The sequence below is a fragment of the Hoplias malabaricus genome, chromosome 9, assembly GCF_029633855.1.
Source record: "Hoplias malabaricus isolate fHopMal1 chromosome 9, fHopMal1.hap1, whole genome shotgun sequence".
NCBI lineage: Eukaryota > Metazoa > Chordata > Actinopteri > Characiformes > Erythrinidae > Hoplias > Hoplias malabaricus.
This window is the reverse complement of record NC_089808.1, coordinates 27,058,536-27,076,184: the sequence shown is the minus strand read 5'-3', so window position 1 is coordinate 27,076,184 and position 17,649 is coordinate 27,058,536. Positions and strand designations below refer to the sequence as shown.

The following is a 17,649-nucleotide window of genomic DNA, read 5'->3' as shown; positions in this document are numbered from 1 at the left end:
TTGTTCTGTCTGAAAAAGAGAACCTAAAATGTGGAACTAAGGCAGAATGGTTATGACATATTAATGATTGTATGTTGAAAGTCTATATTCCCGATTGAGTCATGAGGACATAAATAATTAGTCAGTTCTTAAGAATGTATTGTAGCATATTAATAGGAATATCCTTCTAAAACCACCAAATGAATAAGTATCAGGTTTAAAACTAACAAAAGTGTCCGCATGGGCATCAGTCTGTACCAATACAAAAGTAGTCCAAATACAAGCATCTAACCCACATCTTCCCTAGTGAAAACTCATTAAATTTCTAAAGCAACCGGGCGGTTATGATTACCTATTGATCATCAACACAGACTTCATTATAGAGCAATGAGATAAATGGATAGGGCAATTCCGACATTCCACTCCCTCTTAGATCCTTTCATCATTACTTCAATATCAAGGAAGGGGAGAGGGTGGGAGAGAAAGAGAGAGAGAGAGAGAGAGAGAGAGAGAGAGAGAGAGAAGGAAAGGCAATTGAAACACTCTTAACAATCCAACGTTAACAGGTCCTCAAGGACTTCCTTTTCAACATCCTCCCCAAGAAAACGACAAAAAAATTAGGCCCTCTGTCAAAACGACCACCTCATCCTGCTGTTGCACAAGAAAACATTTGTGGAAGTTGTTGGCTCATACAGGGAGGAACATAGTTGAAACCAGGTTTTACAATAAATCATTTGTTCATTTTCACAATGCTTTGTGTATCTGAATACCAAAAGGAGTCCCTTTACTAGTCTCAGTGTTCCATAAGTAGCAATGTGTTCCCAAAATCATTCAAAAAAACTGACTCAGGGCATTCCACTCCTAACACATGGTCTGCGAGGAGACAATTTTTAAACACTGTGATTGAAAACACTTGACGATGCTTAAGAACAGTACCGCTGCATTATTATTTTTTTTAATACTAATAACTGAATATTATAACATTACAAACATTAATACTACGTAAATATCTGCATCAAAACAGTTTTTCCAATGCCCTAGTATTGCATTTCTACATAACAATGTCATAAAGCATTGGTAAACTCCTAGCTCAATGGCAGACGTTTCAGACAGTGTGTTAATCAATCAAAGCATTCACAAGACCCAACAAGCGCATACAATTTTAATAAAGTATATCACAATGGCACGGTCTGACTATATGAATTGCAAAATTGAAATTTCTAGCAATATGCAAAGGTACGTATGGAGATTTGTGCTATACACACACAAGCCTACAAACAATAGCCTCAAAATCATTATTTTCTCAGACAATGCTCACTGAAAAAGTTGATCAATTCTGTCTGAATTCAGCTTTTCAACTTAAAAGAAAAACCTATGCCCTTTAGCTTACACAGTATTGGTGGAAAGACATTTTCTTATTTCTGAGCTGCTGAAATCTATAGTAAATGAAAAGTCACTGTAATGAATTGCATAACTCACAATGTTATGATGTAATTGCAAATTAATATTGCAGCCAATAAACATAATAACTCCTGGTAGATAATGGCAAGTGAGTAAGGATGTGATGCAGCTATAATGCTAGTAAATGTACCATATCTGCCTTTATAAGCGATCATTGGCTAGAACGAGATTTGGCCCAAGAACACATAAGGGTTTGAATGAGGTTGAGTGCAGGAATGTAAGGGGATGGTCTTGAATGGCTATGCTGCAGGAGTGCTGGAGGATGGTCCGAATGAAGCCGTTTCTATCACAGCTTCCAGGGTGCCGTTTAAAGCAAGTGCAATCTCAAAGCGCCCCAGGGACCAGACTCGACATTGACAGCTCACAAAACCACACTAACACTGTTTCTGCACCTCCACAAACGAATAATACTCTAAATTCTTCCAATTTCCCTCTTTCATCCCTCTTCTCCTCTCACTCCATGTTTCTCTGCACTCTCCTTTAGTGTCTTTCTCTATCTGTGTATTTATCTGTTTTCCAATTTCATTCACTTGCTTCCTTCCACAGGACAGCACAAGGGCACCAGTTCCCTTATAATCCAGTCTGACTCGGGCATCCTTCAGCAGTCAGCTTCAAGAGCTTCCAAATACAACAATGCAGCAGCCTGCACATTCATCTGTGCTGAGAAATAATATTAAAAGTTATTAAAATAGAGAGTGTCTTTCATAACAAAAGTCACAATATTTTCCAGCTGTGGTTATGTGTGATAAATACACATATGCAGGATTATAAAATCGATTTAACCTCATTGTAAATGTTTATGCAGGGTGAAGAAATCCATCTTGAAAATGGGATATTCATAAGAGCTTTAGTACTTCAAAATGGCTACACCAAATTGATCCTAGATGATTAGGTACAACATAAAAAAGAATATTGTTATGATATTCCTCAGACCACACCGCTCTTAACTGCTCTCACATATCTAATATCTGAGAGGGTTTATATGGAGTCATTATCTTGAGACAAAAGCACCATAGGCCATTGCCTAATGGAACATTCCAGAAATTAGGGGCTTTTTAGACATACTGATGAAACCCCAAATGTAATCTATCTTGCCTCTCATCGCATAAACATAAGGCATAGAAATGAGTAATGGCACCATAACTAACAGAGTGGCTGTGCACAGCAGTGGGCTCCATGGGAAAAGCAGAAAAAGCCTGACTCTTCAGTTCAGTCCTGTAATGCTATGTAAATATCCTAAATGAAATGCCACAAACCTGAGCTATTCTTATAAATGTTTTGTGCCATTGGAATATAGAGGAGAAATCATTTCTGGCTCATTTTAAAACAGGTCACTAATAGCTTTCCAGCTCTTAGAGTAAGTATGGTGCATACTTGTGTCTGTGTATAGTCCAGCACAGTCCTCATCCGCCCCATGGATGAGAGCACTTGTCCCATTTCTAAATTCCTGCTCCAGAATAGCAGAGTATGCATGCAGAAAGCAGTGAGGTTTAGTGAGTCAGAGAGTTAGACCCCTAAAAATGCAACTGCCTAACAAGTCTGAGAGCAGAAAAAAAAACGAACAGTCCATTTGGGATGACACATCACAGCATTATCAACTTTATCATAGATATCATTTATGTAATCTGAGGCTTATCTGAATATGCAGTGTATCGAGAGTTCCTTATGCTTTGTGTTATTTGGAGTACAACTGTGATCTTGCGTAAGGTGAAGCATGGTACCTGTATGCATAATGGCTTACTCTATAAAAGCCTTTGCAGATATTGTCCACAAGTGCAGCAGATAACATCTGTAGCCTTGTTAGAAATGCATTAAAAAGTCTGCTGCCAAAAATGGGAGCGAACTTGAATTCCCAAAGTCCCAGGTCAAATCTTAGGGAGTTGTGGCCCATGTACAGTGCTGAATATGGGAAACTGGAGGTGTGTATGTATTGAACTAACTGGGAAAAAAATGGGACAAGTAGGAATTGGAGAACAGACTAGTATGCTTTTCAACTGTGTATAGCAACATATGGAGAGAGAATATTTCAGAGGATACAAAAAAAAATAAAAGACTGCTGTTTGACATACCAGGTGAAATATGTCAGAATTAAACAAAATATCTTTTCTCCCTTGCTTTTAATACTCCTCAAACTTAACCTTTTCATGCTTGTTCTGTTTGTTAATGTTTTGTATTCTGTATTTACTGTTTTGTATGTCTTTGAATGTGTTCTATTGACTATTGTAAGTGTCTTTGAGTACTTCAAATGCACTATATAAATATAATGTATTATTATTATTAAATTAATTATTCTGTTTCTCAGCAAATTATGTAAAAAGAACAATAAATAAATAAATAATTTTATGTAAAATCTAAATTTCATTTATATATATATATATATTTTTTTTTTGATTCTGTAAAAATTGTTTCTGTACCAAAACAATGTTCACTTTCCAGTCCACAGTCATTTATGGAAGTGAATGCTGAATTTGAATGCTGTCAGAAACATTTAACAAGTCAACTAAGTCAAATATGCACTTGCCAGTAATACGAGGTTCTCTTTCATCATTGTGTCTCGTCTTACTTTGGGGAACATCCACCATGTGAATGACCACATTCCATACTGAGATACCTCACTCTGGATTTAGAGAACAGGGGTAACACAAGTGATGTAGTGTTTTTGCTAGTACAAGAGTTTACTAGATGGAATTAAAAATGTTACAGTAAAGTTGACAGGCATTGTTGCATATATGAACTCACAAACTTGACTTGATTTGATACTATTTGGGAGGTGTCAGAATGTAGGGATACTTTATTCCCAACATCCATGCTTTCTTTTTACATGTGGTTGACAATTCAGCAAACACCCATGCAGATGTATTAGTAAACCACCTGGTGCACACACACTTCTAATGAGTAACTGAACAAAAACAGGCTGATTTAAATGAAAAGTTTCTGTGAGGTCATACATTCATCTATTCTGCTTACAGAATACTGTTTTCTCATGCTGGAGTTATAAGAAGAGATTTAGCCTGGACTGTATTAGTAACACACAATACAGGGCAGACGGACACAGCCTTGTCAATCAGCAAAAACATTCATCCATTCAATCATTATTTGTAACCGCTTATCCAGTTCAGAGTCTCAGTGGGTCCAGAGCCTACTTGGAATCATTGAACACAAGGCAGAAATACACCCTGGAGGGGGCGTCAGTCCTTCACAGGGCAATACACACACTCACACATTCACTCACACCCCCATGGACACTTTTGAGTCGCCAATCCACCTACCTACATTTATTTTTGGACTGCGGGAGGAAACCCACGCGGACACTGGGAGAACACACAGACAGAACCTCACAGACAGTCAACCGGAGCGGGAATCGAACCCACAACCTCCAGGACCATGGAGCTGTGTGACCCCAACAAAATCATCCTGTTTTTTAATTCTAAAGTATAAAGGTACATGGCAAAACTGTTTTAAAAAGAAATTAATATAATTTCTGTTACTCAAAACCACACATATTGGTGGACCACAGAGGAAAAAAGAGAAATATAGCCCATAAGTCTTTTATATGCCTGAATGGATATGATATATAATAATGGACACATTTCATACACTAAAAGTGGAGACTGCCGAACTTACTGCCTAACCTGAAGTCATTAGAAAAGATAAATACTACCAACGATTTTAGGCTAAAGGTAAGGAATTACTTGGAAATTTGTGATATCTTTTTTGGGTTCAAAACATAAGATCTTCACACAAGTCCTAAAACAATATAAAGAGAATAGAGTTAACCAAAGAAGACAGAAATATTAATATTGGTCATTTATTTGAGTAAAATGATACAGTATTACAGATCTGTGAGTGGCAAAAATGTGTGTACTTCTAGGATTTGAAGATGAAACCAGAGTCAAATATGTGAAACCAATGCAGTTATAATCAGGTGAGAGTGGACGCCCTGTTGTACTTAAAGAATAGGCACTGATCAAAGTCTTCTGAAAAAAAAAACCTTCACAATATGGTTGTGGAAATGTATCAAGGCACGAACAAAGGAGATTTTGAAGAGTTTAAAAAAAACGCAGGTTGGAAAAGGTTACAGTACCACCTCTTAAGATGCTGGACTCTGTAAATTTACAGTCAGACAGACTGTGTACAACTGGAAGAAATTTAAGGCCATTGTTACTCTCGCCACAAGCGGTCAACCATGAAAGTTCACTCTAAGAGCAAGGTGTGTAATAGTCTGCAACTAAAGGCACCTTTCTGCTGGCTAATGTTAATGTTCATGAGTCCACCATCAGGAGAACACTGAACAATAATAGTGTGGATGGAAGGGTTGCAAGGAGAGACACTACTCTCCAAAAAGTATATTGGTGCGTATCTGCAGCATGTGAAAATGACAGAGGGCTACTGGAAAAATGTTTTGTGGACAGATGACACCAAAACTTTCTGGTTAATGAGAATACTCTCCGAAAAAAAATACGGTAGAGGTACATTATTGGTCACAGGGTAAATGTACCTTTAAAAGGTACAACAATATTTTAAAAGTCCAGTTGTGATCCCTAAAGGTACATTCTCTTCTCCAGAAAGAGAGGTGGATATTTGTATGTTTTCATACTTTTACAGAACTCTGTAAAGTAAAACAACATATAATTCCAGGAAATTTAATTGGGAGTGTGAAATCAAAACAATTATAATGCATCTGGATCAGAACATCTTGCCATCATTGAGTGAGCATTGAATTCTGAATTATAGCAGAGACCTCTAAAGGAAAATGTCAGGACATCGGTCTGTGAACTGATTCTCAAGGAAACATTGACCTCGACCACATAAGCTGGAAAAAATAAAATAAAATCCTGTAAGAACTGTGTGGAGGAATGGGCTACAATTCTTCCAACCCTGTGCGCAGGAATGATCAGACGTTACCAGAAAAAGTAGCAGTTATTGCTGCACTGATGTTTTAAAAATGTTAAGCATGACTGTAGAAGCTGTGGTTAATTGTATAAAAAACACCTTGGCCATAAGTACCCACCCTCCACTCCCCACTCCTACAACACTCATTTACCTTCTGTGAGCTGCTTAAAAATATATTCAGGGAATTGTTCGAGTTGAAGATAAGTACAAACAAAGTGTGAAGTGAATTTTAGGTCTGTCCCAGCACAGTTTTTGACAGCCTCAGATTTTGAAAGTTTAACATTAATTTATAAAGAATATGAGACTTCATAATATCATAAAAGTGATGAGTGTGAGGGTGAACAAAGGAAGTCGGTTATTAACTTTTTTAAGAGTCTAGACTTAAAACTGTTGGAAACAGGGACCAGGCTGAACTGGAATCAGTTCCTGTCAGACACTGCATTTTATGAACGTCTACAAACGGTTTAAGTCTGCTTTAACTGTCACGCCACCAATAAAACAGCGAGTAAACGTATCAGAAATGTTTTGACTGAGCTGTCTAAAAATGTAAGTCTAACGGCGGGTACCGACTTGAGGTGAAAAAGGAAACCCGTCTCTGCCTCTCTTCAACGCCATCCATCCTTTTATGGCATTGCCACACAATGGAGAGAGAGAGAGAGAGAGAGAGAGAGAGAGAGAGAGGGGGGGGGGGGGGGGGGGGAGAGGGGGAGAGAGAGAGAGAGAGAGAGAGAGAGAGGGGGGGGGTACTAGTAATAAGTATCAAGATTGATTTCCCCGGGACTTTACTAAAACGTGGTATGATTTACTAAAACTACGGCCAGTGAATATGAACACAACATCTCTCTGCCACGTTACTGCCGAGAAGCAGCTGTTGCCAAATGTGCTCTGAAAACAAAGGAAGGCTTTTTTACGTTAAGTATTTTCTCTATAAAAACCGACGTACACATAAAAAACAAAAGAGCTTCACGTGATTCAATCTCCTAAAGCAACAACCCCGAGTGTAATGTTGCCCCATTTAAGGTGGAACGGAGGTTTCGGATTTAAAACTGAGCTTCAGCTTCGTACGAACTTCTTCATCTGTTGCGCGCAGCTGATAGATTTAAAGCGGTAACTTTTGAAAGAGTGTTTTGGTTTTCCTCACCTTCTCCGGATCTCAGCGCCCCGTCCCCGCGCTCCAGAAAGCCGTGTAAGAGCAGGACAGTGAAGAGGAGTCGTGCGTTTGTCGATGACGGGCTGTGTCCATTTTTCTGCCTGTGTTTGGTGTACATCCCTGCGGCCAGTCGCCGTCTGCCGCTTCTCTCTCTCCGTCTCTTTCCTTGCTTTCTTCTCCACGGCGTGAAGAGGGAGAGAGAGAGAGAGAGAGAGAGGGAGAGAGAGAGAGAGAAGCCTCGTCTGTTGCCCTCCCCTCAGAGAAAGCCCCTGCCGTTTCGCTGTACCGTGTAGAAGTGTAGAAGCTCTCTACAGGACTTCTGTACTCTCTACTGACTGGTAACGACTCAGACTCCACGGTGTGATCTATAGGACGGACGTGCATGGAGGGTTAGAGCTGTTCTGAAATGTTTCACGACGCTGTCCCCTCTCTGGATGAGCATTTACTCAATTCTTGAATCGGTGAACCCCAAACGAGACTTGCAACCATTTTTCAAGGTTTCTGCATAATTCAGTCGCTGGGATAATAGAGTAATTCAGAGAGTGTCAGGGCATATGATAAATGTAAACGTTGCCGTGTTGGTGATAAAAACAAGAGTCGGAAAATAACGAGGAATCTATGCACGTTTTCTTGGTGATGAATGTTTATAACAGTGAAATACAAGTGTATTGATTATTAAAATAAAAAAAGCGTATTTCCTAAATATAATAAATAATGTATCAGGCTGTGTTTATTAAATGTGAATAACTTTTAGAGGCACTTAACTTGGCATAGAATGGAGCTATACAATGTTAATACAGACATATTTCTGTAAGGGTGTGTGATATGGCAAAACATATCACATGGATCATACTGACACACACAATACAAGAGTAGTCATGTCATTAAACTCTGAATACAATTATTTATTCATAAATAACTGAAACATTCACTTGTGCTGCGCTCTGTCCACATTACACTCAGGAAACATGATTTACCAAAACAACAAAAACTCCTCAAAGTAATGATAAAATATCTTATATGTCTCTATCTCTGCACATGAAGAGCAGATACATATTTGTGGTTTCTCTAGTGAAAGCCATCTCAACGTGAACATAAAAGCCCTCTGCATTAGAAGGCTATTACACAAACGACCAAGATGAAAGGAAACATCTCCACATTATTTGCTGTTATGGATCATTATTTTAAACTTTTTCAGAATTAAATGTATATTTAATAAATATATGTTTCCGGATTACTGGGTGTATTTGGTTATTTTTAAATCCAAACATTTACAATCTCAAAACCCCGTACTCAGCCTGAACTCTTCAAAACTAATCAGTCCTCCTCAATAAACAGCAGCTGGAGACACTGCTACGAAAATAACACAATGTACAAACAATTACCAGCTTTAATATTGTAAAAATGTAAGACTGACACAGTGGTATAAGCTGGTGTAAACAGGATGTCCTTTCAAGCTTAGGGAAATGTCTCATGAGTTCAAAAATAGCTGTTGAAACCTAGAATTTTACAAGTGTTTAATGCAGTACAACTCACCTGCACCACTAGCCACAGTGTGTGTGAACTGAAAAACACATTACACAAGGTGATGTTTAAATTGCAATTTTGGTGACGTCAAGCACAAAAAAGTTTTTTAAAAGGTCAGTCCAGAAGAAATTACATCCCAAATAAGCAAGTTAGGACTGTTGTGTTCACTGTGGGAAATCGCGTACGAGTGCATTTACTGTGAAAAGCCTGAAGAGATCTTGAGTCAGTTTCTTAGCTGGGCCTGTGTGGTATCTCCATGGTTCAAAATGCTCTGTGAAAAGAACTGCTTCCATGTGAACTGTGTAAATGTTCCGCATTTGTGCTGATGATTAAACACAAGGAGAACTAGAAAAACTGAGTTTTGATTGTTAGAAAACATGTCATACCACAGCAATAACTATTAATAGGTGTATTTTATAAAATAAGTCATTATGTTATCAGAAGTCTTGATTTGGGGCTGATTGAGCTCAGAGAAAAACAGTCTGGAAAATAGACCAAACAAATCTATTTGTGCTGCAGCTGATGTTGCATCAGGGCATCAGACTCAAGCAATAAGAAACCTCTGATCTTCACTATACACAGTGGACTAGCTTAACTCTAATCTTGGCTTATAAATGTCTTCAGCGGATATTCCCCTTTCTGACAACTGGACATAAACCAAATGTGGGTCAAACCTACCCAACAAATCAAACATTCACAAATGTGTAAATGCCATGTAAATCTTAATTAAAAAGTGGTGAAGGTTGATTTTATACTGTGACATACCTGCACGCCCCACAGTTTCACTCATTATGCTTTGATTGCTTCGAACACAGCAGGTGATGGAGCTCCCTGAAAACAAATGAAAAAGCCTCCATGCTTCCTTCACACATAACTGTCCAACCTTCCTGTTAATAAATCCTAATCTTCATTTTAAACATTCATAATGAAACATTTGAGAGCAGAAAATCGTTTCAGCACTTTCATTTATAAAACAGGGAAACATTCGGTAGTTCAGAATTAAAAGAGGGAAAAGATATTTAACTGATATATTAACTGATGTTAATAGAGAAAGATGTTTTTTTTCCTCTAGCATTTCTGGAATATTTGTATATTCACAACATTTTGACACACTGACAGTGAAGGTTTGGGTGTAAATGTGGTACAGTATTGATTGTACGTCTAAAAATAGATATTTGTCAAATAAAACAAAACGTAAATTATATTAATCCATCTATTGTCAAAACTGACTGACAATTGTTTAACTGTCATTTGCTGCCATCTAGTGGATATTTGGGATATTGCGTATTAAAAATATTAATATGTATGTACACAATTCTAAGTAAAGATCACTGAGGATTTCGTCCTCGTCATTTTATAAAGGATGACGTACAACGTATTAAACCGATAGAAACTATTGTTTATTATAATAAAATCTTAATTTTTAACACGTGGCATGTGCAGAGCAAGCTAAAAATTTAGCTCTTGGTTTAAACAGTCTGAGCCGTAAGCTAGCAGGCGGTCTACAGGCACATGGTCCACTGGAAATACGATAAATAAGTGAACAGAACCCAAATAAATACACATAAAATGCTAGGCCTATAGGATGATGACAAATCCTGCTTACAAGGAGCCCACATATTACTAGTGATAGTGTACACCTCAGTCACCAAATAAGACCCTCCTTTGTGGATTTGTGCTGAGAATAACATAATTTCAATGAACACATTTAGCAATAAACAACATATTAGAGGTATTTGTTTATTAATTTATTCATTCGTTCGTTCTTCTATGAATATGACAATGGAACTGTTAAATCTCCAACGCTGCTCATGCTCCCTCCAGTCCGGCGGGGGCAGTAAAGAGTATTCTGTGTTAAAGAGTTGAAACTGAAAAATTGCAAGATCTGTGGCTCAGCATGAGTTCTTCACAGTCTCCACAAACAACTCACTTCAGTCACAAAGCACGATAATAGCTGCTCTATTTGTGTTTGTTGTTCAGCAGAGGTTTACACGACTGGAGTGTCTGACTCAGAGGAAGAAAAATGACTGCCAATGAAGAGCAAGAGGTAAGAGTAAGAACCAGCTAACACTCGGTAGCTAACGCTAACTGAGTTCACCAGTCGAGGCTGGAGAACTCGAACCTACATTTCCACCTCACATAGCTACAGCACTTATACTGTGGCGCAGGTAAGTTTCACTGCTGCGACATGTAGCTAATGTGGAACTGACATTTCGAAAAAACATCTCTTAGTTTAAGTTTAACCAGTCCCGTGACAGGTTGTTGACTATTCTTCAGTTAGGGGTGACAAGTTCAACAGCAACATCGCTGAACCTCCAAAGTAAACGGTACTTTTAAGGAAGTAAAATAACTGTGAAAATGATGGGTAAAGTGATTGAGAGGGAATGGAGTCCGTAGACTCCACAGCAGTTTTGTGAACATGAAGCAGTGCTGTAACATTTAAAAACACTGTCCTGTGAAAATCAAGTTTTCCGTCATGTTAAAGTGTCCAGGTGGTGTCTTTATACCCTAAAAGACATATCATCAGCAGAGTGATTTGGCAGATCTGAAACTGAACCGAAATAAGGACTACCTCAAACAGAAATGTTTATAGAGTCTAGGTTTCTTACATAATAAAGTAACCAGTCGCATTTAACTCTCAAAACAGGGTTTTTAGCTGCAGGGGAGTGTTGATAGCTACATACTTTATTGATCCCACAGGGAAATTCAAGTTTTTCAAGAGGTGTGTGTAAATATTGCATATTCATAGCACTATGCAAATTGAATGAAGACGAAGGTATAGTTTTACATCCAAGCCTTAGGGGGTTTGTTATTTTGATGTACAGAGATGTGTTTTTATGTATTTAACCAATGACAGGTGGGGGACTTAAAAATATTCTATTATTGTACGAAATAAATTAGACTTAAAATATGTTCAATGTTTACAAATGTCTGCCACTGGAGAAAACATGAATACAACACAGTTCCAAACAAAAAAATATAACTAGGGAAATCTGCTGTTTAATTTGATCAAAATAATTACTAAATTACCTTCCAACAGCTACTAAAAGCTAATTTTTGTATCTTAATACTAATTATTTCCCTGTCTAAACAGCCCTGTTCAGACCAGCTGCTTTCAGAGACTGTTCCTTTAAATAAGAACAAGCCTCTCTCTGCTACAAAAGTGAGGTGCAGGAACCAGAAACTAATTTTTTAAATTAATTTCATTCATTCATTGTCTGCAACCACTTATCCAGTTCCGGGTCGCAGTGGGTCCGGTGCCAACACGGAAAAACTGGGCAAAGAGCAGGAACACACCCTGGAGTTCTAACATTCAGTGTTACAAGTTATTTTAATATAATCACACCAAAGAAAAACATATAAATATTAACAAGTCACATATCTTAAGAAAATCACTTAATCAAATTATTATACAACAAAATGCTGTTTCAGATAAATTAAACCGAATAAAGTAGTTCAGTGTGGTTTGATTTGCAATGCAAAAAGGAATAGTTATTATAAAGATTATTGACATGCCCTAGTTAGAGAGCAGTTGCGTCACGGCTTGTTCCTGCGCACTACACACTACCAGTGTTTACTTACTTCAGGGACTAGTTTTGCCACAGAGTTTCAGCATGATGGATTGTGCTCTTCATGTTTTTATCACTGTTTTTATTATTTTTACTCTGGAAGAACAGTGAAATAATCAGGAGTTGTATTTGTGTTGCATCATGGGATTGTCTTCACCACAGAGGAACAATTTGACTCTGCCTTAAAGTTTGCCAGATTAAAAGTATATTAAATGAAGTTACCCAGATTATGGTCACTCAGTAGGCAGCATATTTATGGTATTTAAGAACTGGGACAGCCTATGTGTCGGAAGCACACAAACCGTGATGTAAAATGCTCTCTATGTAGACAGCTCACTAGGGTTTGGGACAGACACATTGTGTTGTGGAACATTTCACATTTGGTTATATTTTCCTACCTTATGCAGGTATTTCTCATTATGTATATAATTCTGTTGGTGTTCTCTTGTAATTTTCATAGTCCTCTTCATAGAAATTTTCATAGAAGAAACAGGAATGTTATAATTAGATCATTTGTATAATGATTAATAAAACTGAATTATGGTACACACAGTCCAACATTGTATAATTCAACACATTTTCTTGCATTTTATGTTAACATTTGGCATTGTATTTCTTATAGATGGAGTTGGAGGCTCTGCGCTCAATTTATGAAGGAGACGAATGCTTCAAAGAGCTTAGCCCAGTTTCCTTCCAGTTCAGGGTAACTAGTGCTGTTCCTATTGTTTTCTTACTTTCATTTAAAAAGTTTCCAAATGTTATATTTCGACTTCTCAAAGAGGTAGAAGATAGGACACTTTATATGCTGTGGTGAATGAATTGTACTTCTTAAAAAGATATAAGTTGTTGGGTTGCTCTTTTTCATCACTCTGTATGACAGTGAGTTTTCCTATAGATTCACACAGGACGTTTTTGTCAAGATCTGAGTTTAGATGGAAATTACAAATTTTTTTATTTTTTTATTTATTTTTTTTAAATGCAGAGCACCTCCTGGCTTGTCACTTTTAGGAACTGCACCACAAGTGTTGTGATTTCTCAATTTCTCATGCTCACATTTCGCAGTTGTCCATGGATGTCATCCATAGATGTCCGTTTATGTTAAAATGATTTATTACTCCTTCAATTTACAAGCTCAGATATAAATTCATATACATTAGCTAGACTGCCTTTTCCACCTTTTAAATTTATGTATTTGAATTTCTCCATCATTCAGTAGCAACTCATTGATCTTCAAATTTTGGCACAGCTGCTGATATTAAGTGTATTAATGCAGTTCATGGTATTTCTGCTGTTTGGTGGGATGGCATTGCACCAAAAACACATTAATGCATTTAATGCTGATAGTTCCCTGAGTTTTGAACACTTTCCTTATTCCTGTCTTTTTTTAATTAAACAAATTCTTTTAAAATAACAGTTTGGTCATTGAACAATACCCACACATTTCTAATTGTGTAAAATCCTGCTGTTTTCATTATTCTACATTCATTATCTTTGACGCCATCCTTGTATCAAAATAAAAATGCATATCATAATATTTCTGATGATAACATTTGTAGTTTTATACGTATTATGTAAGCTCCCATTTACTATACTAGTCCATAATGATAATAAAAGTGATATTTAGGTGTATATATTTTTTGTAGGTTGGAGATCATGACGAATCCAAATCATTCCTGATGGATGTCTCGTGGCCAGAGACGTATCCTGAAACTGCACCTCATATATCCTTAGATGCCTTTTTCAACAACAGAATGTAAGTAATCTTGATATTACTGTTTTGTAGTCTAAATGAGTGCCTGAAATACGTGGAAATGTGTATGATTTTAAAAATGACCCATTCATTAAACACAAATCAAATATAAATTCCCTTCCTCCTGGAGCTTATGACATTTAGGAAAATGTGTACTGCTTTCACACAGCCCACTGACATAATGAAACTCTTAGGAGGAGGCCAGGTCTGCTCCAGGCCATGAACCAGTTGTAACAGATTCCACATGATAATCCATTTTCCAAGTATCTCTTGTAAACTGGATCTTTCTTGATATTTAGATCTCCGGAAACCAAGCAGCTAATAATCTCTAAGCTTCAAGAGCAGGTGGAGATAAACCTGGGCACTGCAATGATGTACACGCTGTTCGAGTGGGCCAAAGAAAACCAGGAGATGCTCATGGAGAATCACCAGCCTGTAGTGTCCACTGTGGTCCGTATTTTATTTCATTCTTTGAGATGAATATTTGTACTTTAAGTGCTGCACATAAATATATTTAAACAACACATAACATAATTTTTCTCCTTCTCTCCTGTTATGATTTCCTTACATTTATCCAATGTTATAAATAACAGTACATTATGCAATTGTGAAAAAAAACATAAGCAATAAGCATGAGTTATACTTATAATATCTTAATGGGGACATAATATGAACACGAGTTTGACTGTGCATTAGCATATTAATTTGGGGATCAGAAGCTTACCAAACCAAAAACTGTGAAATAAAATTACAGAGTCACTTTTTTGTGTTCTACCTAAATTAGAAAACATGGAATAAAATGTGAGGTTCTGATATAGCACTGCATTTTATGCAAAGGGCAGGCATTTTAGGATTGTGGCGCCTCTTTGTCTAATTAACTTCACTCACAGCGCTGGGCCTGTGTTTATATAAGGATACAAGACAAGATTAAAATTAGCCAAATACAACAAGCATGGAGAGCTAAGATTTCTAGTTCAAAATAGGCTTGGACTTTATTGTAAATAATATTTATAATCATTTCCAGAATTCTCTTGATAAATGTAGAGTTGAAAATCAATTTATGAAATACCCCCATGCAAGTAACCGCAGCATGTGCTGCCAGCAATATGCTTTTATAGGCTATAAATCAGCATATACGTTCACACACACGTTTCATTAGGACATCAGGGAGCTGAATTAAATTATTCATTTGGAAAATGACCTGTTAGCATGTGTGTTATCACAGCTAAAATGTGCTCATGTAAAACAGATCCAGTTAATTTCAGACACCACACCTTTATGGCTGATTAACTAGAATTGGGTTATAGAGGGGGAACAAGAATTGTGATAGTTTTTGGCCTTACCATCACTTTAATAGCAGGTCGTTGAGGGACATTGGCCCTTTGCTGAAAAGTGTTTAACCTAACAGTTTTTATTTTTCTTTGGTCTAGACCTTGACCTCGAATAATGATATAAATAATCCAGTCTCTGTTGCAAAGAAAAAGGAGAAGAAAGAACAGCTAACAAAGGCACAGAAACGGAAAATGATAGGAAGAACTGGTAAGTCTTTATATCATTCCATTTCCAAAACGTAAATAAATCCAGAATGCAATGCTGCTAAACTAATTTAAACCCTGTATGTAATTAAACACATTACAAAGACAATATTTTAAAAGATTTTTTAGACTGAGGAAATAATGTCGCTCAGTCATTGTGGGTTGACTTTTTGATTGCTCTCCTCAACCAACAGATAACAAGGGTGAATTGCCCAGAGGTTGGAATTGGGTTGACGTTATAAAGGTAACTGTTATTTAGCTTACCCTTCAATGATATTTCCCTTATAAATATGTAAGCATGCTAATTAGGTTTTCTCTGTTTTCCCATGTTCACCTTTTGCTGATTTCCTTCATCTTTCAAACAGCATGTAAGTATAGTTTCTATTAAAGTACACAAATGTTTCTTAGTGCATCCAGTTGTGAGGTACGGTCATTTTCACTTCCTTTGACTAATATGTACGATTATTAATGTTTATCACAGCTGAGCAAAACTGGAGGAAAGGACGATGGCTAAAAGGTGTTTCAAATGACAGTGGATTGAAGGAGAAATGTGGAATGGATGGAAGAATAGTTTGAAGAAGAAAGACTGAGATGCCTTGGTTTTTAAAGAAATTTGAAATGAACTCTAGTCGTGGTTTTGAATTCACTTGAAGCTGTTTGTTTGTGCCACTGAGACAAGGAGACTTGGACACAAATGTCCTCTGCAACAAAGAGAATACTTCTTGCACAGTAGGTTCACCAAAGTGGTAATCACATAATGAGTGATTTGCCATTTTACAATATAAAACTCATGTACCATATTGAGATAGGGGGGGAATCCATATTAAGGGGAGACTCAGGTCCAGTGTCTTCAAACTGAGAATTTTATGTACCACCGCAGATAAATTGTTCAGCTAGGCTGCAGTTTATTTAATGCTGACAGCTCTCCCCAAGGGTGCATAGGAAATGTTAACATCGACATTTCAATGCTGTGTGCTTTGATCAGGTGAATCTCAGTTTGTATTTGTACCTGTTTTTAGCCTGTTGCTTTCTCCTTTTATTTATTGTAGTAACTTTCTTCACACAATATAAAAAGATCTTACGGAAGTTTTCATTTGTGTCTTTATTTTGTGAAAAATAACTTTGTGTTTGAGTAAAATTTTGGAAAGACTTTTGAATGTATCCATTTATTCCATGAATGTAATTTTATAAATGTACGTGTTCACAGCAGAATGTACGGTAAACCACAACAACAAATGGTAATATATTTCAGTAGAATATACACAAATTTAGAAATGTGTTTTACAAAGTGATTTCCTTAAGATACATAATCTTAAAAAGTTATTCACTTAGAAGATAAATATAACACGTAATGTGACCTTGCAGTGTGTATGAAACTGGAACATTTGTGAGAATTTTTTATTTAATTTTTGTATTTTTTCATTCAGCCACATAAGCAGTAGTGAGGTCATTCTGTTCTTGAAGGATTAATTCTACACCACTGTGACTCATTCTAAATGTAACCCAGAGTTCAGTTCCCCTGCTCCACGCACAGGTCAATGCTGGGAGGGTTATATTCCTTAGGCACTGGGCAATGTGACAAATGCTGAGCATCCAGGTTAATATGTTTCCTATGGCGATTATACACTGCTAATTAATCTTAAGTATTGTAATGCACTAATTATTATAAATGGTGTTTACAAATGTTTTGGATATATATATATATATTCACTATTTTATAAGACTAAATAAGATTACCAGAAGTAATTGTTTATATTAAATTACTGTAGGCAGTTTACCCTAAAT

General features: G+C 36.9%; 2 protein-coding genes across 3 annotated transcripts in view; one reads left to right on the top strand and one right to left on the bottom strand.

Annotated features, from left to right (window-relative positions):
* Positions 1-7,802, bottom strand: part of adam19a (ADAM metallopeptidase domain 19a) — an 85,086-nt gene extending 77,284 nt beyond the window's left edge. For both annotated transcript variants that reach the window (XM_066681095.1, XM_066681096.1), the window contains exon 1: positions 7,475-7,802. In XM_066681095.1, the coding sequence (XP_066537192.1) occupies positions 7,475-7,601 (127 nt within the window). In that variant the 5' untranslated portion in view covers positions 7,602-7,802. The remainder of the gene's footprint in view (positions 1-7,474) is intronic.
* Positions 7,803-10,843: 3,041 nt separating this feature from the next.
* Positions 10,844-16,190, top strand: rwdd (RWD domain containing 4). Its single transcript, XM_066681820.1, has 6 exons — positions 10,844-11,057; positions 13,202-13,282; positions 14,223-14,332; positions 14,629-14,779; positions 15,760-15,868; positions 16,059-16,190. Exons 1-6 carry the CDS (start codon positions 11,034-11,036, stop codon positions 16,121-16,123), a joined length of 540 nt encoding a protein of 179 aa, XP_066537917.1. The 5' UTR covers positions 10,844-11,033; the 3' UTR covers positions 16,124-16,190.
* The last annotated feature ends 1,459 nt before the right edge of the window (positions 16,191-17,649 follow it).

Coding starts and splice junctions, on each gene's coding strand:
- rwdd (XM_066681820.1), top strand. CDS start 11,034: ATGACTGCCAATGAAGAGCAAGAG. Junction 14,333..14,628: donor GCCTTTTTCAACAACAGAAT/GTAAGTAATCTT, acceptor CTTGATATTTAG/ATCTCCGGAAACCAAGCAGC. Junction 14,780..15,759: donor AGCCTGTAGTGTCCACTGTG/GTCCGTATTTTA, acceptor TCTTTGGTCTAG/ACCTTGACCTCGAATAATGA.